Source organism: Amblyomma mixtum, chromosome 6 (genome assembly GCF_055824585.1).
Source record: "Amblyomma mixtum isolate Tamu chromosome 6, ASM5582458v1, whole genome shotgun sequence".
NCBI lineage: Eukaryota > Metazoa > Arthropoda > Arachnida > Ixodida > Ixodidae > Amblyomma > Amblyomma mixtum.
In genome coordinates, this window is record NC_143017.1 from 105,936,996 (window position 1) to 105,964,569 (window position 27,574).

A 27,574-nucleotide genomic window follows, 5' to 3' on the forward strand; every position below is an offset into this window, starting at 1 on the left:
GGCGCAGCCACCGGCCGACCTATTACCAGTCCCTACTCTAGAGCGGTGGGAGGCTATACTGGCCAGCTCAGACCCGTTGGCGCAAGTCCGGGCCACTGAGTGGGCTCACAAGGTCGCCGAGAGCCATGGGCTCGAAGCCATCTAGTATAGTGCCCACTAGGGCTCAGTGATGCGTTCGGAATCCAATTTAGCACTAGGTTCTCGTACAACGTGCTGGGAAATTGTCCTCCAACTTTTTGTGAACTCTTATGCACTGAGAACACTTATCTAACGCAAATATGCGACGTCGTGGGCTTTAGCGTTCGGCCGTCCCAACATACGGGCATCAAATCCCGACCGCGGCAGCCGTATTTAGACGGGGGCGAAATGCTGAAGTTCCCGTGTCCTGTTCAATGTCAGCGCGTCGAAATTAATCCGGAACCCTCCAGTACGGCGTCCCTGATAGCCTGCGTTCGCGGGCTGTTAAATCTCCGCATGCCACACCAACACCAAAATGTGATACTTAATCTGGCGCTGTCGTTATTAATGGTTTAGAATTCTGCGAAGACGTCTTAGTCCGGCATTATGCTGTAGTAGCGCCAGCTCACCAGCACAACAGATCGAATTGTTTGATCTCCACGCATACCACGCCCGCGCTTTCAGCGGTGCCAGGACATCCGCGAAAACTTCAAGATCTTACCTCAACCCACCCGTCACTCAACACTGAACTCCGCGAAGCTCGCACTAACTCCTCACCCCACTAATGCTCTGCAACTTCGGATGGTGTGACGCAGCTGACTGTCTCAACAGTTCGGAGGTCAGTGCAGATACTCAATACATTCTGTAACGCTGCCATTACCCCATTTTATTTGCCTTTCCCTCTTCCTCCTTCCTAGAGTGCTTGGCTTCACTCGCGCTCTGCCGATGAACAAAGGGCCTATGTGGAACAAGCGCTCTTTTTCACTGGGCCTTAGTGCTGGCCTCAAATAAAGTTTTTCCCTCTCCTCCTCCTCTGCGCTCGCTCGCCTGACACGGTCTTTCTTTCTTCCCCTCTTTTTTCACCCTCGCAGCGGTGAGCTTCGCTTCATGCGCTTGCCCTCTGCAGCTAGTTTACAGAAAAAGAATGAACAGCACTTGAATCGCATGGGCGCCACTCCTCGAGCTCCTTCAATGCATGCGCCCTACTATGAGCTGCTTTTTCATTTTCAGTGAACATAAAAAAGTAAGGAAGATAAAATGCATAACGAGAGATTCTGGGTCGAAAGAAGCAGGAGTAAACAAACACTTGCGCGCGACACGCTCGCCATGCACCATTTAAAAAGTAAACACTGCTAGTAGTGAGGTCGGGTACCTTTCCGTACTACTTATAGAAAACATAGAGCATTAAGCGCTTATAATAGCGTGCAAAGCGTTGTCTTTCCCCCGGGAAAGCATGACATGCGTTGTCCCGTTGTGGTACTCTTAAAAGAATAAATCCAAGGAGAATTTAACAAAAACGTTACTGCTCATATGCCTTGCTGAAAGCAAATTGTGTAAAGAGAACGCTGGCCCGTGCCGCGGTGCGTTTGAATCCAGTTAGGCAAGTTAATAGTCGACGAATCTCAGTAAAACGAGTCTGTATGTTCAACAAATTTACAAGGTCTTCCAATAAATGCATCAACACGCTGAAGTTAGTGCGCCTGATTGCTTATCAACGAAGCGGTGCTGCTTGGCTGTGTGAGCACAAGGCAGTGAAGGAACTGCCTCTCTGACTGGTGTGTACGATAGAACATCGCTTTGAGTATGCAAGGCCATAGCGGCCCGGATAAATGAGCAACTGCTGCACCCGGGGGGCAGCCGTGTAGTTCACTCGTTGCTTGTACAAGATTGAGATAGAGCGATAGCACTTTTTATTCTTTTTCACAGCCCCGACACAGCGGTGAATCGCAGGAGGAGGAAACGTGGTGTAAATTAGCGTATATTAGAGTGCGGGAAAAAGACTCTCGAAGTCTGTGACGCCTCCGTGGCCGAGGCGGTGCGTTTCGACGGAGGTGAAACGCAAATGGCACCCGTGTGTTGTGCGACGTCATGGCGCTGTCGCGACGCCGGACGTTGGGCCCGAGTCGAGGGTAGCGAAGACCAGCGAGGCGTCGAGGAACCTCGGAGGCGAGGAGCTCTCGTAAACGAATTAGAATTTATTTACATCTTTACAGATGGAGATTTCAGAGAATTCTGCCTCCTACGAGGCGGAAACACCGGGTTTTAAGCCTTATAATGTCCCTAGGTCCCTAGGCAGGGAATTTGTTGTCCTTGGGCACTCACCAATCGAAGAGCACAAATTGCCATTCTTTTCACACGGCACCATAGAGGCCCGCCCTCGAATTCCTGCACGTAAGCCACAGCACGTGAGCACACACACCACCAGCCTTCCGCAGGCAACCGCTGTTTCTCACGCTGCGAACTTGGAAGATCGTGTTCTCGGCGTGTCCGCTCGCGTCCTGTAAGCTTGCTTCTCAGCGATGTGTACGTTTCTCCAAACGGCGGGTTTCGGTAAACCGACTCCCGCGCGAAGCCAGCGTTGCTTGCGTTATGCCCACGCCGTCGCACCTGGGCGAGGTCTCCGTTCTCGGGTAGCCTTGTGTATCTTCTGCCTCATCCGGACACTCGAAACGATGCGAACTTGAGCTCCGTGTACGGCCACGCGCTACGGCAACCCTCGTCGACGCGTGCTTGTTTCCTGGCCATGGTTGCTATCCGCCTTTATGCGCTCCACGGTATGCTTGTCATCAACGAGACGCACCGGCGCCTTCGTAGACAGTTCAGACATTACAGCGCGCTAAAGAATCGCAAGTGATCTAAAGAGCCCTCCACTACGACTTACCTCATAGCTCATGAGTCACTTAGGGACGTTAAATCCCCCAATTTACGATTTTCTCCTTGCCCTCGAGCAGTGCCGTACTTGCACGTATCTTGCACAGTCGTCAGAGTGGCGATCTCATCTCTCCTACAATTTTATTTCGTCGGGTGCCGTCCGAATTGTTCCGTGGCTACCGGCAAAAACTTTTCCCTTTGCTGTTTCTCGAAGACAAAAACATTCTGCTGCAGAGCACGATGTACGTAGGCGCGAACTACAAAGACGCCGAGGTTTCTGTACGCGTTAAAGAGTTACAGTTGGTAGAACCTCATTGGGAACTCTTTCGATGTACATCCATGGCCCACAGTACTTTAGGTTTGGTTTGGTTTGGTTATTGGAGTTTAACGTCCCAAAGCAACTCAGGCTATGAGGGACGCCGTAGTGAAGGGCTCCGGAAATTTCGACCACCTGGGGTTCTTTAACGTGCACTGACATCGCAAAGCACACGGGCCTCTAGAATTTCGCCTCCATCGAAATTCGGCCGCCGCGGCCGGGATCGAACCCGCGTCTTTAGGGTCAGCAGCCGAGCGCCGTAACCACTGAGCCACCACGGCGGGGCCCACAGTATTGTATCCTAGGCCCGTGAAACTGCATCACTAATTGCAGCCTAACCCACAACAGGCCGGCCCGTGCATGCCCTAGATGGGCATTACTGAACAGGGCATACCTCGCGACACTTGTGCGACGCAGGCGCTGTGCGATGGTGGCTCCGACGTTCCCGTTCCGATTCGCGCTCCTCGTGCAAGCTGCCCTGCTGCTGCTCTTCGTCATCATCCGATGCGCGGCGATGACTGACGAGGAACGTGCGGCCATCGTCCGGTTGCACAACCAGATCCGAAATTCCGTGGCCATGGGCAAGGAAAAGAAGTGGCCACCGGCGGCAGACATGCAGCAGATGGTGAGCAGAGCGCTCCTGGCGGCGCAATTTTCATTTCGAGGCTTGTTTTCGAATATATGCAGTGGTGATGGCCACCGTGACAAGAAATATGCGAGAACAGCTAGACGTGGCTAGGGCTGCAGTAATGTGCAGAAATAACAATGCGCAAGGGAAGCTAGCTAAGCAAGAGAGCTAACGTCCTATACAACGCGACAAATGGTGTCTTAAAGCAATGTTAACAAGCACGTAATATACATATTTTTTCGAAATTCGCTTCAAAAGATAGCGCAACAGAAAAGAGTGCGCAAGCAAATAATGCAAAGACTAACTGCGGAAAAAATAAAACACATAATACAATGTGCAAACGCCGTACACAGTTTTAGACAGCGTCACATTTATTTAATATTACTGTATTGGAAGGTGTCATGAAAAATTTCATAATGCAACCTATATTTACGTGTGATTATTGGGAATTTTCATGAAATCGGCGCCACTTTGTGGCGGCGCTGCGAACTAGTCTAGAGAGGATCGGCGCGCGAAACTACGTCGCTTGCTTCATTGCGCAAGTGGTTCGCCGGCGCACCCAGGTGTCGTTGTCAGACTGTTGGAGTAAACATACATCTTAGCAGCCCTGTTACATGAATGTTTGCATGCTGACGGGATAGAAGAGGCGGTGGGTGTCACTGCGCGTTTTTTCTGGTGCCAGCAGTGCACGTATAGGAGGAGGACGGGAATCTTGCACGTTGTGTAGTGGAGTGTTTGGAGGGCCGTGACAGTGCAGTTCTCGTAATGCGCCGAGCCATTTCCAAATATATGATTTGCGTGGACCTATGTAAATACGAGGCGCTATTTGTTAACAACCACCGCTGAGCATTGACTAGTGCCTTCTGGTTTATGGAGGTTTAAGGCCCCAAAACGACTGAGGCTATGAGGGACGCCGTAGTGGCGGGCTCCGGAAATTTCGACCACCTGGGGTTCTTTAATGGGCACACACATCGCACAGTTCACGGGCCTCAAGAATTTCGCCTCCATCGATGTGGGACCGCTGTGGCCGGGACCGAACAGATGAGTGATGAAAGCGCGAGAAGTTTTGTGTCCCAGTAATGGCAATCCTTATTACGGCGCGCGTTTATGATTTGCTATCCACGTAGTGGCTAGGATGATGTAATGATTTACTTGAACTCCGTTTCGTTGTAATTGTTTTTTCACTTCGTTATTGCCCCGTGCCTCGCTGTGTTTGGAAGCGCACTCACACGGGCGGATAGTAAGAGTCAAACAGAAGCAGACGAAAATATTGTATCATAGTGGCCTTGCATTCATTAGGTGCCTTCCAGTTACTGCCTACAAAGAAACAGGGTGCAAATTGTCGTTGCCGCCAGAAAATATTGTGTGGAGAAGCCGATGTCATATTGTTATACGCTGTAAACACGAATCAGCCTAAATGGGAGTAAAAAAGCAGTAAGGCCTTCTCTATCTCCCTCCGTTTTGTGGCACAGAATTCTGCTTAAGCATTGGGTACATTTGCATCACTAATTATACGGAATACTTAGAGTTTGCAAAGGAAACAAATTCCCTCTTGAAATCATGCGGAGTTGTAGCAGTTTTACGAATTGGAAAAACAGCGCAATCAAAGACGAGACACAAGAGAAGGACAAAACACCAGCGCTGACTAACAACCAAATGGTTTATTGCTACAGGTGAGGCAGCATATAAAAGAGATGGCACGAGTAAAAACTCAAAATAAATAAGTATGAGAGAAAGATACCGCACAACCACACAACTGGACTGAAAAAAGGCACGTCACTGATTAAGATACGCAAGTTCCTTTGATAGTAGATTTATCGATGGGCTCAAAGATTTATCGATGGGCTCAAAGATTTATCAAAGAAACTTGCGTATCTTAATCAGTGACGTGCCTTTTTTTAGTCAAGTTGTGTGGTTGTGCGGTATCTTTCTCTCATACTTATTTTGTGTTTTTACTCGTGCCATTTCTTTTATATGCTGCCTCACCTGTAGCAATAAACCATTTGGTTGTTAGTCAGCGCTGGTGTTTTGTCGTTCTCTTGTGTCTCGTCTTTGATTGCGCTGTTTTTCCAATTCGTAAAACATGTACCAACCAGCCCGTATTTGCCCTCTTCTTTTGTAGCAGTTACAAAGTTTTTAACGGACATTTAAATCTCGTCTATTTGCTAACTTCAAGCCCTCCGCGGCTGCGTTTATATGCCTCCTTTCATCGCTAACTCCATCATGTTACTATGTTTTCTGGCAGGAGTTACCTCTATTGCCAATATTAAGCTTTCTGTATATTTAGTGATCGATATCTACTGTGGAACTTGGGCAGCATGCCTAGCCTCAAAAAGGAAGTGCGGTAGTGCGCAGCTTATTCCCGTTTTACTCCCATATAGGATAATTTGTAATAAGAGTGCAGCTTTCCACCTGTATACAAATGAAAACCTATATTCGTATCTAAAGTAGCGTCTGTTCATTAAAATTAATGAGCACGAAAAAACGCGAAACAGGGGCAGCTTCAGCAATTAAACTCATGCAACAGAGAACGCTTCTAGCTCGTTTTCTACGCAACCCGCATCACAGTATATCTTGCTTGCCTGTAGTGTTCCGTGTAAAAAAATGTGTTGTAGAAGTCTCCAATGCCGATGTTTCTGTATGATTTTAAATTCATTCAAAAGTGCCCGTCTACCGCCAGACAGACAGCATTCACACCTTAAGTTTTCACACGCCAGGCAGCGGTTTCTTACTTGTTTCCCGTTTCGTAGTTTTACATCGTCGAGCAACGAAAGATTGACTCACACGAGGACGCCACCATCGCCAAAAAAAAAAAGCGCTTGTTTATCGGGAAATTTTGAAACAAGCATGATTCTACCTGTACTGTGCGAGAAGCAATCCGTCGTGGCGACGCATTATTAGAAAAGCTGAAGAACGTTGGACATGTGGAGCATCGGAAAGAGTGAGAAATGCCACAGCATTTTAATCTTCGTTGCATCTATAGCGCGCTGTATTCGTGTAAAATCCGCGAGATTCTCGCTGGGGTCCGCTATGAGCACTGGTTTATGGCAGTGGAAAAGCTGGAGGCGACAACTAAGTTCGGCTCTACGCAAGCACGCCCCCCTGTGCATTTTCCCGCTCCAAATTGCGATCACATGTGCGTGTGCTGGCTTGTGCGGTGCTTCATGTGTATACACCGCCTGACATCCCTGCTTTCTTCGAACTTCATAGTGAAAACTTCCGCTCTCCAGATGCCTCAATCTGACTGTGAACCCGTCTCACGCGCAGACCTACAGCAGAAAACTGGAGAAACTTGCCGAGACCCACTTGGCGAACTGCGTGTTCGAGCCTGGCTGTGAGGGTTGCAACATCGGTAAGCTGCTTTAGAACACTGCACGGGCCCTAGATTCAAAGCCCGAGCCCGGCTCAGGCCCATGGCTTCAAGCCCGGGTCCGGCCCGGACCCGCTACATTATCACTTTACTGAGCCCGGGGCCGGGCCTCCGAACTCTGCGTGAGGCCCTGCCCTGGCCCGGACCGGACCCGTTCACGCTGCTCAAGAGGTAGATTACTCATTGTGTGCAAGTAGTCTCTTACTACACACGTAACGAAGTGGAGGTCAAAGGCGCTCAAATCTAAATAAGGCTTAAAAAAGAGAAAGTGGGCTCGCCCCAACTTGTGATTTCGTCTGTGAGTGGCTCCGAAGTTCCGAGAGCCTAATGAAAAGGATCGCATACATGCGTAAAAACAAGTTTGCGTTAGCTGTGTATTTTTAACCTGCCGTTTCTTGCGGCACTGCTCAATGTCAAAACATTAAATCATCCTTGGAGCCGTAGCAGACATTTATTATTTTTCTTTAACAAGCGCGATTTCGAGGGTTAAATTCGTGGCTTTACTGGCCGCGTTTCAATGGAGATGTAAGGTAAAACAGACAATTTACTGCGTAGGATGTGTTTAAAGACGTGAGGTGGCCAAAAACAGCATGCTGTTCTCCAATGACGTTTCTCGATACGTAGAAATGTGTTTTGGGAGTTGAAGGTACACAATCAAAGATGACCTTAAAAAACCGACAGCTGCCCTTATACCGATTTATTCAATGTACACGTGACAACTTGGGGCTCGCGAGTTCTGTTTCTGTAAAATGCTTACATGTTCTAGTTTCAGATTTTCTGACGTGAAATAAACGAAATGCCGTGGGTAAACGTGTTCAAAAAATATCTGACAGGTTATGGGGGTTATGGGATAATTCAAAGTTTGTATCTGTTTCACTCTGGCAACATTGCTGTTGACTCAGGGTAAGGCACCTTAACCGCTTCGGGAGGAAAGGAACGACGGTGGGGAAGAGGGGAAGGGGAAGAAAGGGTTGGTCATACTCCGCACGGTTTGAGGGGTGAGTGGCTGGGTCCGACCCACTTGTGTTCACACCGTGGTGGTGCAAGTCGCCATGCGCCTACAAACTTTAGACACCTTTATGGGTGCGAAGCTGAGGCAAGAAGGACTCTGATGCTCAACCAGTTGAACCGAGTGCGCTGTATGCACTGTCCACACCGGATGTTTCAAATTATTTGGTACAGATTCTCTTTAAAAAAGCCTTGAAAAACACGCTGGTGCGGAATGTGCAGGTAGATTGTGAGGTAAGCTGGTCATTATGCACGTGATAGAAGGCTAATAAAAGGAGATTTATTAAGTGAAATTAATAGTTTACTCTTTAACATGTAGTTTTACGGTTAAATAATGCATTGCGAAGTGGAAGGCCGCCGACGTATAAAGAAGACCCACTTTTTCAAATTTTCTAATTGGCAACATGGTTTTTGAAATAAGGAACGTGGAGAAGATGCCTTCAACCACTCCTTAGGTTGGCTTTCCCACGTTACAAATTCATTAAATAGGGTCGCTACGCTTGCTGTCTTTACGAGAACAGTGGCAACGTCTAAATAATCGACTGATGCCACTTGATGAATGTGCAGCGCAGGGAAGCCAGACTAACGAGTTTTCAAAAGCGTGCTTTTCAATTTCGATACCCCGGACCGCAATGCAGATTCCGACATTTTACACAACGAGCTCGCATTTGATGCTGACATCCTTTAATTCCGCAATCTAATATTGTGGCCTAAAACGAAAAATGAAAAGGTTGAGTAGTTAATTTTTGGTAATTAGCCATGTTTTGTTTACGCTCTGTCACGTAGATATGGTCGGCATTGCCGTATACGTGCACAGACCACACTGGGGTATTTTTCACGGCTTTTAAAATACAAATATGCAATGAATAGTTTGAAACTCGAGGTATATCAAAAGTAATATCACAGAGAAGTGGACAAAGGCTTGAGAAAACAGCAGGTAGGACACAGGGATGAAAAATACCACGGGACGTAGACGATACACAGATTTTACTTATCTATACACCAAATGTCCCGACGTTTTGAGTATTTAGATGTTTAAGGAGGCGAGCGGCCGTAGATACGGCTCGAACTTACCTGGACACCAAAACTCGCGCGCCCAGTTGACGACGACCACCGTCGCTGGTATTTCTGTAACAGTCTACGCAAGGAACGTCAGCGCTCTGTTGTTACAGTTTGTGTTAAGCGGAAGAAACCTCTTTGTCATTCGAACGCAGTAATGTATCAACACAGAGCAACTTAACTTTGACCTCGGTGTTTCTTTAAGAATGAAAATGCTGGCTGTGTCTCGTTTCAAAATATGATTGCATATAAAAAAGAGTGAGTATACTCGCAGGCGAACAACGAGGCGTCCGTTGCCATTTTGCGCGTGCGCAGGCCTCGACGACCGCCCGGGCCAGAACATGTTCGCCATGGGGGGTTCCGCAAACTGGTCCCGTGCTGTGAACTTCTGGGGCGAGGCGCCCATCAACTTTGTCCCGCCAAGCAAGCCGGGCCTCCCCGTCCGCATGAAAGTCTCCGTGCTCAGCCAGGTAGCAGGCTGTTTCTTACACAAGCGCCTTCGTGTGCAGCAGCTTTGATTTAAGCCAGTGGCTCATGTTTCTTCTGCTAGCGGCCTCATACGAACTCGAATCATCGCATTATTTGCGAAATGTCAGTTTTAAAGGAAACTGCGCTTTATCACCCGAAGCTGATCATACTTTCAGGTACGAACTTAGTATGAGACGGGAAAGGTGTAAAGTTGGCCTCGAGTCTAGTATGAGAACTCCTGCGAAACCTTTCAGACGTAGCCTAGAGCGAGCTGGGACCGCCAAGACAAACCTAAACACGGGAAACTGTGCTGCAAGGCAAGTTGGAGTAGAGATGAGTACAGAGCAGGAGCTCACCTCTCTTCAGTATTTCCCTGCAACGCATTTTTCTGTCTTCGCCAACAAGCGCACATTTCGAGAACTAGGCGATGAACATGCCCTTTTAAACAAACCCGTAGGCTATTTTGAACCTAACAGACTGCGGCATTTTAGAGCGCAGCTCTTTGGCGTCCGTTCCTGGGTTTCGCGTCGTCGTCGGCGTCGGCGTTGTCGTCGGCCTCGTAACCAGCTCCGCCCCCCTTTCATCCCCCCAGCGCTATCGGCGTCAGCGGCATCAGTCAGTCGCTGCTATCTCTTCCCTCCTCCCTTTATCGTGTTGTCCGCTTGCTGCGCGCGCTTCTGCCCCCATCGTTTGCCGCTGGGTGTACACGCCGCCCCCCTCCCCCCTCTTCCTGCGAGTCTCCGGTTGTCAAAGCGCCGGCTCGAACTTAATTCCTTTCTTCGCTCCTCCTCCAATGCAACCCCTGTGCGGTGGCAATCAGAGAGCCAGATCGGTGGCGGCGGATCTGTATGTGTGCACCGCCCGAGCCGAAATTGCGAATACGTGGAAAAATAAAAAAAAATTCTGTGATAGCGCATACATGTGTTGCTCGATTTCTTTGCCTCAATCTATCGAAAAGGTGAAACAGCTTATTTGCTGCGCTCAACTTTCGCATTAGGAAGTAACGTAATCGTCGGTAATTTTTTATACCACTAATCATCAAAAGCAAGGTGTGAGTTGCACGTGCCCTGGCGATATGCAGCGCTCCATCGCGGTAGAGGGCAGGTGGCCAAGATGTATTGGGGCGTATGCACTGTTGTGCCTGAGCTCCTGGAAAGGCTGCGTTTTGTGATCGACCTTAGGAGTAACGCCGGCCAGAGCACGGGAGACCCGAGAACTGTCAACAAAGCCGTCATACTTGCGACGGCTTGGCGCCGACTCGAGTCAGCAGCGGTGGCTGCGGCGGCGTTCCCCTTACGTTGCCGAAGCGTGGGAGAGGTCGTGGTTTGTTCATACCCCTTCTCGCCAGCCAAGCTACTTCGGCGGGGCTCGACAATCGCGCGAGACGGCTACAGCCAGACGACACCGGGGGAGAACAGATGTCTTCTTCTTCCCTCTAGTGGCACTGGCGGCGGCAGGGGGAGAAAGCGATAATTTCTGATGCGTCGCTGCATACAGAACACGACCTCTTCGGGGGCGGTGACCTTCCTGGAAAGAGCGCTGAAAGTTGACACCGGTCATCGGCTGATTCCAGTGGGGCTGCTTGACCTGGTGGTGAATTTCCGTAGTCATTAAAGGGGCTACGTCATGGTGGTCTCATCACCATCGCCACCGGAACTGCTGTGAGAGAGCACCGGGTGTCGCATCCTGCTTTTGATTAACGTTGATTCTTATTTGAGTTTTTCCACTTGGAAGAAAAAGGGAAGAAAAATATGAGATCAGCGCAGAGACTTTTGTCCTCGTCTTTTGTGGTACCTTCACCATGAACAGAGACTTTGTCACTAGCAAGCTCAATTTCGTTCACGTAGCGAGAAACTCTCAACGACGACAGCGTTAAGACGTGCCCGTTCAATGACAGCAGCTGAAACAAATACAGAACCTCTTGAAGAAAAATAAAAACCTCATTGCACAGTTACCTATGATTGATTGCAAACCATTTCATTCGCCGGAAAGAGCTTGGCAAGAGGTCGCGTTAAGTGATCGAGAGTTCATATCCCTAGACGACTTTGTCAGCCCACTCCACCGCCAGAACTTGCATTCTGTGGTCAGAGCTAGCCATCACGGTCTCCCGCCGCTCGAGAGGAGGAGCGATAACTAGATCACCCGGAGGTGACTATTTTGCAATCCTAGGAAATATGTTCGTAGTTGGCTCGTTGACCGCAGTGTTTACAGTTCGGGTTGTAGATATACGGATAAATGTGCGCGAGGAGTGATGGGGTGCGTAGTTGCTTATGACGGATCGCTGGGCGTAAAATATAGAAACTCAAGGGAAAAATTTCACTCTTTACTTCGTTGTCTTCACTGTAGGGTTTATCTCGATGGGCAACGATTCTTAAACTCAACGGAGATTGGTGAGTGTTGTAGGCCTAGTGTATGCCTTACTAAAAAGCCGTGTGTCTAAATTGCCCACATTTTTCGGGCTGTCATCGAAGTAGTAATCTTCTGAGGCATTCAGACACGGCTATACAGCCATCAGCGATCGTTCGATCAACGAAGAGACAAGTCGTACAACGAAACTCACGGAGATAATTGTCTTTTTCTAGCTCGGTTTTTAGATTGCGGGAGCTCCCAAATGTCTTTCACGGCAATGCGCGGTCGTAACTATTAGCGGGGACCGAGCGGGCTAGATTTTAGATGTGCCCGCACGCACACACGCGCGCTCCTCTCCGAGTGTCCGCTATCCAGTCGACTTCCTGCTTTTGGCATGGGTGCTCGTCTGCTGAGAGGAGGCCTTGACGCAAACGCAGGCTGCCGCCGCTCGGGGCAGCGCTTAACCTTGAGATGAAGGCACGTCTGACGTCTTTCCGTCCGCCAACGCGTATCTCGCGGGAGTGTGCTTCGTGCATGCGGTTACACTTTTGACGTGTGCACGACTTCTCCCAGGCTGGCTGGAACGAAAGAGGGCAAAAAAAAAAAAAAGAACCAGTACTCGGGGCAGGTGACGAGAGCGGGAGGGACATACGATCCTGTCACCCCAAAAGCTACGCAACTTTTTTTTTTCTTTTGTAGGCGTCTGATCATACAAGTGTGAATTTTAACTAGAGAGAAAATGAAACGGTTTTACCGGAGCTGTTCGCCCATTCATCTCGGAAACGCGGAAGTGAGATTATGAATTTTGCGGCCGGCGCAGGGCTGGGCTAACTGGTGACCAATGTGAGGTAATTTTATCCTTCACTGGGAGCAACCGTGCTGATATTTATGATAATTTCCCTGTAGTAATTTTCTGTAGCTTGATCATCCGACCACAAAAGTGCGCGTTTAAACTTGCTTTTGATAAGCTTTATGTTGGCAATAGATGCTATTTTTATGACCCTGCCACTGCTAGCGTATTGGAAACCCCTAACTCAGCAGCTAGCGCGCGACGTAACATAGGACCACCCACCGAGAGCGCTTCAGGAACCACGACATGACCCACTAAAAAACAGGTGCTATCATCCGTCCCCATCCGACGTCCTTCGCTATGCCTTGATCTTAATATTGCATTCACGAATATCCGGAGCGTCATCCCAAAACGTGACGCACTTGAGAGCTTCATTGCTGATATCGACGCTGATACTGTGCTCCTAACGGAAACCTGGCTGAAAGAGGATATCAAAGACAGCGAAATCTTTTCCCCTAATCTTCACTACACAATATACCGGCACGATAGGAAAAACAGAAAAGGTGGTGGCGTCCTCATAGCTATTAAGAACATATTATCATCGTCTCACATCAGCACTGACGACACTCTCGAACTCATGTGGGTATGCTTGAACGATAAGACAAGGAAAATTGTTCTCGGCATTTGCTACAGGCCACCGGATAGCGACTCATCCTTCTGTGACACGCTTGGCCGTGCCTTAAACAAGATCAAAAATAAATTTCCTAACTCCCCTATCTTTTTATTTGGGGATTTCAACTTCCCGAACATTAGCTGGCCCTTACTCTCAGTGCTCAATAGGTCATCTTCTAACGATTCAAAACAATTCCTTGATTTAACACTTGACCTCAACCTACACCAAGTCATTACATGCCCAACAAGAGAAAACAACATTCTTGACCTACTCCTGACAACTTCCCCCGACGACGTAAAAGGTATAACCGTTCTACCAGGCATTAGCGATCACAATCTACTTCACATCCGCCTTTCTTTACCCATTATAAAACGGTCCTCATCAAAAAAAAGTAATCACCGACTACAAAAGAGCTAATTTCGATGCCATCAATCATGCTTTATCTGAATTTTACAGCTCTTTCCAGACTGCTTATCAAACTCGCTCGGTTAATACCAACTGGGAACTTTTTAAGACCACTGTCCTTTCGTTGAAAAATGAGCACATTCCGTCGTTTTGCGTAAAATCCGATGCTAACAACGAATGGTTTAACAGAGAACTGAAAAGCCGCCGCGGTGGCTCAGCGGTTATGGTGCTCGGCTGCTGACCCGAAAGACGCGGGTTCGATCCCGGCCGCGGCGGCTAGAATTTCTTTGGAGGAGAAATGCTAGAGGCCCATGTACTGTGCGATGTCAGTGCACGTTAAAGAACCCCAGGTGGTCGAAATTTCCGGAGCCCTTCACTACGGCGTCTCTCATAGCCTTAGTCGCTTTGGGACGTTAAACCCCATAAACCAAACCAAACCAGAGAACTGAAAAGGCTTGTTAATAGGAAAAAAGGGCTTTATAGAACTGCTAACTTGCATAACCGGCCCGCAGCGTGGGAACGGTACCACCAATGCGTGAATGAATATAAGGAAAAATTAGCCTCCGCCAAAAAGAAGTTTTTTTCTACCGATCTACATTCTATCCTCAAATCCAACCCGAATAAATTCTGGCGCATTCTTTCTCCTAAATTACGAACGAACCGAATTGAACTTTTAGACGCTGATCGTGATTCAATAGACAGTAAAGAGTGCGCAACAATTCTAAATAAATATTTTTGTTCAGTCTTCTCCCCTGCTGCTTGCAGTCCGAATATTTCCCCTCCCACCTCAACAATGCCCATGCCTCAAATCACAGTCACCACGACAGGAATAGAAAATCTAATCAGTTCTCTTAAGACTTCTTCATCATCTGGCTGTGACCACATAAACAGTAAACTCCTGAAAAACACTAGTCTAGTCTCAAGCCAGATACTGCACCTAATATTTACACAATCATTAGAATCCGGAGAAATCCCCGACGACTGGAAGATAGCCGAAATCATACCAATCTTTAAGAAAGGTGACCGCACAAATCCTTCTAACTATCGCCCTATTTCTTTAACGAGCATTCCTTCGAAATTACTTGAACATGTTATAGCGTCCAATCTAATGAACCATCTGGATTCAGTTAACTTCTTTTATCCTCACCAACACGGTTTCCGTAAACACTACTCCTGTGAAACGCAATTGGCTGAATTCACACATGACATACTTCGCTTAATGGACGACAACTTTCAAATCGACGCCATCTTTTTAGATTTTTCAAAGGCCTTCGACCGTGTTCCGCACTCACACCTGCTCACAAAACTTTCTTCCCTAGGCATTCCTGACAATCTTATCTCCTGGATTGAGACATTTCTTAACGGACGCATGCAGTTTACCTCAAGCAATGGTTACCACTCACCCCTCACTAATGTTACATCAGGCGTCCCCCAGGGCGCAGGCTTATCACCATTGCTATTCCTAATTTACATAAACGATCTTCCAGTTAACATAAACGCCAAGCTACGACTATTTGCAGACGACTGTGTCATATACAGCCCCATTCGTCATCCCACTGACAGTCACCTCCTGCAAAAAGACATTGATGCAATAGCTACATGGTGCAATCGATGGCTCATGCCCTTAAACCTTGAAAAATGTCAACTCTTGTCATTCTCTCGCAAGCGCACTGTAATCCAGCACACTTACAGCATTAACACGGTTCCGATTGCTCCAACAACATCCTACAAGTACCTTGGTTTGCATCTGACATCGACACTATCTTGGGTAACTCACGTCCAAACGATATGTTCCGATGCCTCTCGTGTCCTAGGTTATCTCCGGCGAAACCTGAAATCAGCATCTCCAGACGTTAAAAAACTGGCTTATCAAACATTCGTCCGCCCCAAGCTTGAATTCGCATCATCTATCTGGCATCCATCCCAAGCATACCTTTCCGCCGAAATCGAGGCCATCCAAAATCGCGCCGTCAGGTTTATCACCTCTGAATATTCCAAAGAAGTTAGTATCACTGCACTCAAACGCTCTCTTTCCCTCCCATCACTTGAATCACGCCGCATAATTTCACGTCTTTGCCTGCTTCATAACTTCTTCCATCATCCAGCTTCAAGACACCCACTTCTAAAATCCCCGATAAGAACTTCAAGTCGCCTCAGCCATAGCCACCCCATAGCCGGTATCAAGACCCGTACATTAGCAATGAATAGTTCATTTTTTCCCAATGCAATAACACTCTGGAATGCCCTACCTAACGACATAGTTTTATGCAACGATTCAAAATCTTTTCGTACAGAACTGGCCCGTCATCTTCAGAATAAGTGAATTCCTTGTCATTTTTTAACACGTGTTGATCACTGACTTTCATCTGTGCTCGCTGCCGCAAGCGATTTTTTTTTCTTTTGTATGCTTTCACTGCACATGTAAACCCTTTATCTTTTTTCTTTATTTTTTTTTCTCTTTAGCTTTTGAAGTTTGTTGTGTGTGTTCATTGTGCGTGTGTTTTTTATGCTTCTTTTATATGAATTGTAGCCCCCTCCTTATGTAATGCCCTTGGGCCTTTAAGGATGAAATAAATGAAATGAAATGAAATCTGCTTAATCAGTGTGCGAATACTGTCCCTGCATAGGTAGCCTGGTGTTTTATGCGACTTGTGGGGGCTACATCCAAGTCATAACGATTGGTTCTTTTCTTTGGCCGAACAGGCTGAACTTTAGTTCAACGAGGCTGTTTCATGGGCTAGTTGGTCCCGTGAAAAAACAGTAAAAAACAGGTCCTGTGTCTGTCCCCGTCTTCTCGAGCGCTTACGTTTTCGTCGGAATTATGAACTGTAGCGTTCCATTTTTTTAAAAATGAAATTAGGATGCGAGAAAAGAAGGAACATTCGTTTACAGCAGTGGCCTAGCGCACTGAAGTCTCGGCAGGCGGCTCCGTACCCCGCGGTCGCAAACGCGTTCGTGGGTGGTTTGTTTTTTACCTTTACACCGAGCGTCGTTCAAACGATGGGCAGAATTCACAAAACTTAGAATGGCTGGTCGGCCTTTTCTCGCGGCTGCCATGACTAGGCTGTTTAGCTTTATATCAGCCTGCTAATTAAACGGTTTTTTCACGCCGAAGTTTCCTGAATCTGTCCCCGGCTTGAAACTAGCTTACAAGCGCTACTTTGCCGGCGAAACAGGCCAGCTTGATCTGTGAAACACAGCTCTAAGCTAATTTAAATCGAAAGGGCCTCTTTGAGATAGAGGCTCGAAGAATCAAACACTTATAACGATTACTTTTTTTTCTCGTCTTCTGAATCATTGCAGCTGTTTGCTACGCTGTGCATGCAGGACACTATTTTTCTTATTTATTTTTGTAGCCCATCCCAACGAACGAATGTCGCGTCATGTTTTCTTTACATTGGTATTCGTTCATGGCGCAGCTTCTCTGGAGCAAGTCGAACCGGGTCGGCTGTGCGTGGAATGACTGCATGTCCAAGGCCAATACGAACATCTACCTCTGCAACTACTGGCCAGCGTATGTTGAGTGCTCTTCTGTCGTTACATGTGCCGTAGTTAGTCCGCATCATAAAGTGTGCGAGTTCCGGTTAAAGAAAACAAGGGGATGAAAGAAGCAGTGAGACAAAGTTAGAAAATTGGACTCCGTTTTTATCGTTGTGGCGAAATTCTCGGATTAGTTGACGCATTTTAGTTTACTTAAAGTGAACAGAAAGGTGACGAAAACTTTGCTGGTCACGATGGTTGGAAAACGCGTCTGCAGAAGTGCTGCAATCGCTTGAACGATCCCATTTGCCGGTCACATTTACCACCATCGTTACGCGCGCTTGCGCTAATCATCGGGCCGGTGCTCATTCACACTGGCGCTTTGCAGTGCTAAAACCTACGCCGACTGCTGAAACCTGAGTCGCCGCAGCATCGGGGCCCATCAGGTGCTGGCGGCAATAGATATTGCGCCTTGGCGTTAGAAAACGAGTTCAGGCCCTTTAGACGACGTTTGCTGCTTTCAATGCTCGTTTAGTCGCATCATTTTCTCACAAACAGCGTCTTCATAAGGGTGCCAGTACATCTAGCTTTGACAACACGAATGATGTCATCTGTGAAGTTACAGGCGAATATTTTCTGTAATAGAAGCACGGGTCGAGCAACGTGGGAAACTGGTCAAGGCAACACATACTCGAGCCGAAATAACAGGCTCCGTAGTTCACGCAAGTGGCGCTGACATCTGCAGTAGTTTAACGATGAATGCTGTGCAACGCGGTTTGCTTTTTTGACATCGGATCCTCTTTTAGAAACGCAACTCGCTGTTGCGCTTGACTTCTGTCCAGCGAATAGACAACGGTGAAGGCGTGTAGTGTTGTATTTCCTGATATCCCGTGAGGTCTAATCGTACGAGCGACGTGTGCAGACGAACACGCGCCATATAGAGGCGTCAGTGAGCTGGCCTGGAAAGAAAGAAAATTGACGGGAATGAAGTCGCGGAGGCCGAGCGGCGTGCATACCTGTGACCTCTCTTCTTGATGCAGCGGCAACGAGATGGGCGGCCACGTGTACATGACCGGCAAACCGTGCAGCCGCTGCCCAAAGGGTACCTGCTGCTCGCACCTCTGCCCCCAAAAGCCACAACCATCCTACAAAGGCCTTTGCTGTGAGTGCTGCTCGAAGCCGCTGGTCTTGTGATCATATATAACAGCGGCGTTCTTTCTTAAGCTCAAGCGCATTTACAGGACCCCTGTGGATTTTCCTTAGTTCTAACCTTCTCAAATCTGTATACGAAGGAGCCGAGGTTAAAATCGAGGGCGTAAGTAATTTTAATTAGCGAGAAAACACAACAAGCTAGTACAGTGCTGAAAAAAATATTGTTTTGGGAACGTGCTCATATAGTTGTTTTAAGGTTGGGTGGCGTTTATTCGCACATTGTCGTTTGAAACACCCGAGCGGCTGATCCCGGGTGTGTCGACTTTGTAGCAACACCGTCTCTCATGTTATTCGAGGAACCTGTTACAGATAACTTAATTTTTACTCTTGTCGACGAACCTCTTAGCTCTGAAGTTTCTTCGAAATGGATCCGTTTATCATCTTGTTATTTGGGAAACAATTAGGTGACATGTCGTGGTAGATTTCGGGCGTACGCTTATGTGTGTGCCTCACATTATTAACCGCAAAGAAGGGAGACCCGCCCGAGTGGCTCTAGTGGAATAGCTTCCTAGTAGGCTGTAGCCGCCGTGGTGGCTCCGTAGTTATGTTGCTCGGCTGCTGACCCGAAAGACGTGGGCTCGATCCCGGCCGCGGCGGCTGAATTTCTTGAAGGCGAAATTCTAGAGGCCCGTGTGCTGTGCGATGTCAGTGCACGTTAAAGAACCCCAGGTGGTCAAAATTTCCGGAGCCCTTCACTACGGCGTCTCTCATAGCCTCAGTCGCTTTGGGACGTTAAACCCCAATAAACCAATCTTTGCTTTCGCCGATCGCTACGTATCACTCTGCCGATGGCAGAGCGGCAAGCTGCCACGGGACTGGCTGAAAGGTTGGTTGATGATGATGAAAGGTTGGTGATGCCGGAGGTGTTAAGTTTTTATTTTTGTAAGCTAGGTTTTGATAGTTCCAATAAGGGCGTAATGTTCGAGGTAGCCCTGACTTCGCTCTCAGAGGCACTTGGTTGGCATACGGCAGAAATTCTGGTTTTGTCGACGCACGCGGCCTGCGACACCTACGTTTTCAAGGATGCTGTCGCCCCTCCACGCTCCGTTGGCGGGCACCGCAGAGGAAGCATAGTGCATTTTTTCGCAACGCGTGGATAGCTCGTCGCTCCCCGTGCGGTGCTGTGTCACTTTTTCTGTGCTAGCTGCATTTTATTTGCTCTTAAAGACGTTAGGCGCTCTCTACTGGAAAATCCGCAACGGTCGCACTTAAGTAATTTCATAGCTGTTTATTAGCTGGAAAAATTTGGACAACAACCTGACCTGACCTCCAGTCTTTTCAGTGCTGTAAATTTCTCTGTGCTGTCTTTTCTACTTCTCTCTCGCTATGACAAGGATCCGCGGTGAGTTCTGAATCAGTAGCTTACAAAACCGGCGCCGCCGATTTTAGGGGCTATTTGCGCGACCATTTTAATGCGTGGTGTTTCTCGCAAAGCGAACCCCGGGTTATGTGTTCATACTTAAGACTACATAACTTGTCTTCTAACGAGAAAGTGAAATGTTTGCATTTATCGCCACCGCCATGGCTCAGTAGTTACGTTCGAGCTGCCGGCTCGAAAGACGCGGGTTCGATCCCGACCCCGGCGGTCGCATTTCGATGAAGACGAAATGCTAGAGGCCCGTGTACTGTGCACATTGAAGAACACCAGTTGGTTTAAATTATATGGAGCCCTACACCACGGCATCCCTCGTAGCCTGAGCCACTCTGGGTCGTTTAAACTCATAAAACCAAACCAACCAATCGGAAGGGCCGGAAGTCTGGAAGTTAAGAAATAGCATTTCGGTGTCAGTAGAGAAAAACCATAGACTCAATTAACCTCACACATACCACAAGAAAAGATGACTGGACACATCTACCAACGCTAAACACCTGTAGTTTTTCGTGGAACAATATGAAGCTCGTTAGTGGCTTTTGAAAAAGGCAAAGGAACCCGCGTCACGGCTACGCTGAAAGAGCGCGGCATTCCACTTCGATACCTCAGCGGGATTCCCTATCTCCCCCGAGACTTGTACACCTTTGTCGGCAGATTGCCCGCGGAGCTCAGCGATTAGCTATACTACAGCGGCGATACGCTACGCATCGCAGACAAGACAAACACATCACGTGCGATGTCTTCGTGCGCGCGGCATGAAAGATGCTGGCGTAGACACCGCGATTACTGGCGCTGGAAAAAAGCGTTGCTGTACGACGCGGCTGTGGCTTTGTCCTGCAGATATTTGCGGTTCATAGCTGTCGCCTGTGGAAAGCCACAGGCTTCTGAAGCAAGTCATATTTCAAACAGCAGCGCGAAATGCTTGGAGTCAGAAGAAGGCCATGACAGGAAAAGCGGTACTCGAAAGCTGCTTCCTTCATGTATGAATCTCATGGCAACCTAAGATATAACTGGTGAGCACTCTCGAGGTTCGGTTACACGCATGAATAAATACCCCTGAAAACAGAAATTTGGACAGCCGTCACCGCAGCTCAGTTCGTAGATCACCGGACGCGAAATTCGGAGGTCGTGGGTTCGGATCCTACCACCGGCATGGTTGTTTTTTCTTGTGCGTTGTAATTAATTGTCTTTAAGCGAGAGATTAATCACAGTATTATTTTCCCATTGACCAACACACGCAGGCACGCACGCACGCACGCACGAATATTATTCAGTGTTCTCAAACTCCAAGCAGCAACGGACGTTGTCTTTGTCTTTAGTGTATAAAGTTTCTGATTTATTGATGAAATAATTGCTCATGATTCCTTAACGACTCCCAAAACTTGGTTTGGTTTGGTTTATGGGGTTTAACGTCTCAAAGCGACTAAGGAAGGCTATGAGAGACGCCATAGTGGAGGGCTCCGGAAATTTCGACCACCTGGGGTTCTTTAACGTGCACTGACATCGCACAGTACACGGGTCTCTAGAATTTCTCCTTCGAAGAAATTCAACCGCCGCAGCCGGGATCGCACCCGCGTCTTTTGGGTCAGCAGCCGAGCACCATAACCACTGAGCCACCGCGGCGGCCGACTCCCAAAACTACTCACAAAATCAGCACATATTGTTCGCTCTCAAAGGAAGAGACCAGTTCCAGGTTTGATGTGAGCAGTGCATACAAGTTAATAGGCTAATAATAGGCTTTGCTACAAACATTGCACTGTATGCGACCACTTAAGCGCTCAGCGTCTAGGCTGAGGGTATTTTATATCCCTTCGCTTTGAAATGAGGTTATACGATCATCAACACCAACCATGAATTTGTCTCGATATTTCTTCTGTTCTTGCCTAGCAACAGCGACGCCGTGCTAAATTAAGAAATCAGATAAGTATCCCCGATTGGGAGTCGAACCCGCAGCGGCGCGAACTGATCCGCTTAGCAGGCTGCTGCTAAGCAGCTATAACGCACCTCGTGTTAAATTGCAACACACTCTTGCGAACTGCATTGCACATCGTCGTCTTAATCGACTTCCACCTGCGGCACGAACAGATCAGATAAGCCTAACCTCGATCAGAGCTTAACCTGAGTCTGATATCGTCGCCAGACGTGCCGACGACCCAGCAAATCAAAGCCATGAGCCGACCAGACTAAACATATACTTTCGTATGTCTACTCTGTTTAACTACGTTAAAACCCTTACCATTTTTGTGAATACTGTTCACATAAACAAACGTCTAAAGTTCAAATACTACAAAAATACAAGCGGCTGCGCCAAACGTTCGCTTTTGGTCAGAACGACAAAATGCGGGACGCTTTCAGTACTTGGAGGTTCGCCGCATAGAGCACTGAGTCCTGGCCAATGAGGGGCAAGACTTCCCGCGACGGTACCAGCCTCCGACGGAAACAGGAAAGAAGATATAGCGAAAAACCGAGGGCGGGGTTCCTACTGCCCCGCTTTGGCTGCACCGTGATATGGACGTAAAATAGCAGCTGCAACTGATCTTCTCTTCTCTCCTCTTCGGGTTCTGGGTTCGGCTAAAGACTGTATTGTACCCAAGCTGAGTGAGATGCATCACATTGGTGCATATACCCCCCTAGCTGAGCTTTTCCGCTTTGAAGCGCCGTTTTGCAGTTTACGGCCAAGAAATACACTTTATGGACGTGTAAAAAGCATCAATAGGCAGGCATGTGCTATGTTAATTCACAGTTCAGCTGTGATCTCACCGGAATGTGACCGCCAGATTTTTCTTCCTTAGGTTTAATAACGTTTTTTAAAAAATATTTCTAAGCATGGACTTCCATGCGTGTCAAGCATTCCGAAAACGGATCATACATGGAAAAATTGGAAAAAAAAAACACTAAACGGCCTGCCCAGATATCCAGTGATATTGTGGGTTCGGTCGATTGCCGAACCGAAGCGGGTATAGTAGCTTTTGTGTTGCACGCTCCACGTGCAGTGGTTGAGAGGATTGCACAGAGACTGTGAGGAGACACGAAACGTGTGGGGCGTCACAAAGAGACGAGATTTGCTGTATCGGCTCTTCCGATGCGCCTGACGCATCGCCTGGTTTTCCTGTCCGCATCCTGTATACGGACGGCTACGGATGCCGACGTGATAGCGTTACCTTGTTCCGCATGGGTTTTTACGCTCACACATAGCAGGTTATATAATTTAATTTCTGTCATTGCACACTCTTTTCATTATTGCGCTCACGCATCGCTTTTTCCCTGTTGACCATGAGCACAAATTTGGATGGATTTTTTTTTGGCTATAAGAATATTTTTTGTATTGTTTTATCCCTTGTATATCGAAAAAGTGGAACCACCTTATCGCAGCCGTCGCTTGCATACCAGACTATGCGGTCTGTCGTCAGGCTCTGATGTGGCGGCTTTCGTGCGACAGCCCTAGTTTTTTCCGCGTCATTTTTCATTTCATTTCATTTCATTTATTTACCTTAAAGGCCCCTTTCGGGGTATTACATAAGGGGTGGGTTAATCAAAAATTGGTACATTTTTCACGATGACATATGAAGTTCAATGTTGGCGTTGAAGAGTGACGGGCAGGTGATAGCAGCAGCGGAGTGGGAGAGGCCGTTCCAGTCTGACGCAGCTCGTGGAAAGAAGGAGGTGGAAAAGGTTACGGTACGGGCACGTGGACGAGTAACTTGAAGGGGGTGACCAGTGCGATGTGATATGCGCGGCGGAGGTGCGCAGATGTATGGTTCATGGCCGAGTGAGCTGTAATAAAATTTATGAAAAAGAGATAGGGTTGCGACGCGACGACGGCAAGAAAGACTTCGTAAGTTGGACAGTGATTTCAGGGATGACACACTGACTTCGTATGAATATTTTTATATTTATTTATTCTTGCGTTTTTGACTTGTCACGTAGTTTTAACACTTTTTGTTATTTCTAATTTTATTCTTTTTGTACCATTTTGTGTATTTTTGTTTGCACAGTTTTTAGCCATTTCTTTCCCCTCTTGCTGTATGTTGTACAGTTTTATGCATTTGGTTGGTTTGGTTTATGGGGTTTAACGTCCCAAAGCGACTAAGGCTATGAGAGACGCCGTAGTGGAGGGCTCCGGAAATTTCGACCACCTGGGGTTCTTTAACGTGCACTGACATCGCACAGTACACGGGCCTCGAATTTCTCCTCCAAAGAAATTCAGCCGCCGCGGCCGGGATCGAACCCGCGTCTTTCGGGCCAGCAGCCGAGCACCATAGCCACTGAGCCACCGCGGCGGCGGTTTTATGCATTTATTATGTAGGTATATGCTTTGCTTATATCACGTGCGTTATTTTCTTCAATTTTTACATTATTGTATTCTTTTACGTGTGTTTAAATTTCTTTTCATTTTCTACCCACTTTTCCTTTAATTACGTAGTTTTGCCACTTCTACCTTTTGTTGTTTTTTCTCATCTTACCTTGCAATGCCGTGAATCTTGGGGTCACGGAAAATAAATAAGTAAATCCCCATGGTGCCTCTATATCTCTATGGAATCCATTATATATTTTCTTGCAGTCACCAGAACTTGCAGGCAGCGAGCTGTCGTTACTCAGAGATTTCATCACCGCCTTCTACATTTCTGAGATGCTTCTCTCGTCTTCTTTTCCTCGATTCTTTCTTTCCCCGATAGATTGCTTTTCGTAGTGTCTGGACAATTTGTTAATATAGGAGCATAATGCACGTGAGATTCTTGTGGGAACAAGTGAATGGACACAGGAAAGGTGACGTCCAAGTCCTTTACCACAGTGGTTAAGTCGTATGATGTTAAAGAAGGGTATTTTTGTTACACTATGAGCCTTTTGTTTGTTGTGCTTGTATTTTGACTCACACTTCTCAGTGTAGGAAGAGAGAGAGAGAGTGAAAGAGAGAGAGAGAGAGAGAGAAAACAAATTTTCTTGAGTAGTGTAAGAGACGCAACGGTTTCCACTGGGGCCCTCCACTTCTTCCGTGGAAATTATAGCTCGGGACTACGGGCTGTCTTCTTCATTCTTCACCGCTGCTGTGCTGTGCTGAGCCATTTATAAGCTTCATACGCAGGCAAGACGAAAAGACAGAAATGCCTAATGGGAATATCTTCCCTCACATTCTACCGTTATTCAGAGACCCTTAGTGGGTTGCTGCAACCAAAGAATACTTCCAAGGGTCGGTGGAACTAACAAAAGAAGACGCCAAAACAGCAGCAGGAAAAGTACTTGTGCGTCACGAACCAAGACTACTCAGAGGCGCGATAAAGCATATCACTTACAAACGGCGTGTTCAGGTCACGAATATCTCCAGCGAGTTGCTTCCTGGTTACGATATCTCTGCAGACAAGAAGCGACTCGAGAATCTGTCTAACCCGAGCCAGTTCTCAACAAGACTATGAATCAGCGCTAAAAATTGATGAGCAGCTGACCTTACGGCCACGTGGGTTAATTGCTAGCTGTGAATAGCAATAATGTTGAATTCATCTCTCTCGTGCAAGGGAACAGCGCTCGCCTCTAATTTTTTGCTCTCGAGCATAGAAATGTGTTCGCAGCAGTATTAACGAATTACTTTGTTAATAATTATTATTTTTACGCGTGATAACTGCGTGAAAATAACGTCGTAGTACGTCTCAGGCAGGCAGGTTATAAGTCGGTGGCCTATTTGTGGGACGCAGTGGCGCAGTTTTAGAGAAAAAAATAATCGAATTGTAGCCACTATATGTTATGCGTTTGCGATGCCAGACTCTAAAAGACGCTCTTTTGTGTTGCAATCGAAGTGGTAGTGCATTACTCTGGCGTTGAGGGCACTCATGAACTCGGGCCTAATTTCTTGCTTTGTTTCTTCTCTTGTTTAATTTTTTTGCAGTTTCAAAGTAGGAAGAAACAGCGGCGCAGTTCGGACAGGTGCCGCCGTGGACTGGGCCTTTAATCTAGCCATCCCGGATGTCGCGACAATAAACAAAAATACGGCGAATAGCTGAATGCTGTCTCTTCTCTCCCTGCCACGAACAGCTGTGCTTGCGGCGCCTGTTACGGATTTCCCGAAGCCAGCATAACGAATATTTTTCTTCCTTTTTTTTTGTTGATTACCACTTACAAGTTTCGTTTGCTGGGGTTTAAGCTCCCAAAGTGACTCAGGCTATGAGGGACGCCGTTGTGGAGGGCTCCGGTTAATTTGGAACACCTGGGGTTCTTTAACGCGCACAGACATCGCACAGTACACAGGCCTCTGGAATTTCGCCTCCATCGAAATTCTAACGCCGCGGCCGGGATCGAACTCGCTTCTTTCGGGTCAGCAGCCGAGTGCCATAACCACTGAGCCACCGCGGCAGCCCACTTACAATTATGCGGCGCATTTCCAACCAAAGATGGATTGGCAAAAGATACCGCCGGGTGCCCATCGGTGAAACAATGCGTATAAGCTTTCCCGTGGTCTAGGGCTCGGGTTCTTTCGGAAAAGGGTTTTCAGCCCCACTTCGAGAAGTCGAAAACACCTTGTGTCATGGCACTCTTTGGTCCCAGCTGCCTTTGCACCAAAAAGTTAACAATCATCATAATTGTTATCTTGGTGATGAGATGTGTGACCAGTTTCAGTGCGACTTCCTGACCTGCTTGATTTTACTTTACGGATGCAATAACAGCCTGAACACAGACCACGAAAAAATAACTGATCCCGTCAGCCTCTCATCTCTGCTCAGCAGTAGATTACACTTCTTATGCGGACGGTATAAAACTGTGCAATGTCCACGCAGGCACTACAGATGATGTATGAGGTACAGGCATATTGGAGGGGGCTCTTAATTTGACCTTTTCTTTCACATTATACTTGACAGCAGGCAGACTGTAAATGTGAAGTTCGATGTTGAGACGGTAGCGTGAGGAGTGCATAGACAGGTGTGTTATTCAGCGGCGATGTATTCGACCACTTTCAGTATAAAAACGGATTTCCTGGTTCATTTCGTTACAGACAGGTACTTTGGGGCCAGCAATAATGCAAATGATTTCTTCAGAACGCAGAGTGATTGCGGGAAACAGCCATGCAAACTCAGCGGCCGTGCCTCTCTGCTGCTGAGACCAAGCTCGCGGGCCGATTCCTGGCTGCGTATGTTAATTTTGCAAAAACACCTGTGCATTGAGGTTTCGCTGGTCTTCGAAGTAAAATCAGGTGGCAGAAATTGGTTCCCAGCCCTCTACACTGGTGCGCCAGTTCGGCCAGGTTTTTGTCGTGCAAATTTCAATATTTATTTGGCAATAGTTGTTCTCGGCCCTAGCACCGAGGGCTTTGTGCCTGCGGCACGGGTCAGTAGCAGGCAGCCTATTGCGCAGTTGCTTCACAGGAGCGAATCGCGGAAGCCTTGCCCCGAACGCACACGTTATTAAGCGACTTGCGTTAGACGACCGTATATGACTGCGTGGTCGGCTTGTTCGTTTTGATCGCGGTCTGCAGAGGCGAACACGTAAGTCCAGACCACGCGTCCAGACACAGCAGCTGCAGCTTCGATGGGCATCGCAACCAACGACAGCATGCGCGTTCAATGCGGCCGCCGCGGCTAGCAAGCGCCCCCGCCGTCGTTCGCTGCGGGACCGCCAGGTAGCGTCAGCG

At 47.7% G+C, this 27,574-nt stretch overlaps 1 protein-coding gene across 1 annotated transcript; it reads left to right on the top strand.

Moving 5' to 3' along the window:
- Positions 1-2,748: 2,748 nt before the first annotated feature.
- LOC149339916 (venom allergen 5-like) lies at positions 2,749-25,942 on the top strand. The gene is made up of 6 exons (XM_089550604.1): positions 2,749-3,770; positions 7,041-7,125; positions 9,526-9,680; positions 17,315-17,409; positions 18,416-18,537; positions 25,838-25,942. The coding sequence occupies exons 1-6, from the start codon at positions 3,573-3,575 to the stop codon at positions 25,846-25,848; spliced, it is 666 nt and encodes a 221-aa protein (XP_089406730.1). The 5' UTR covers positions 2,749-3,572; the 3' UTR covers positions 25,849-25,942.
- Positions 25,943-27,574: the final 1,632 nt, after the last annotated feature.

Coding starts and splice junctions, on each gene's coding strand:
- LOC149339916 (XM_089550604.1), top strand. CDS start 3,573: ATGGTGGCTCCGACGTTCCCGTTCCGATTCGCGCTCCTCGTGCAAGCT. Junction 7,126..9,525: donor CTGTGAGGGTTGCAACATCG/GTAAGCTGCTTT, acceptor GCGCGTGCGCAG/GCCTCGACGACCGCCCGGGC. Junction 17,410..18,415: donor CTCTGCAACTACTGGCCAGC/GTATGTTGAGTG, acceptor TTCTTGATGCAG/CGGCAACGAGATGGGCGGCC.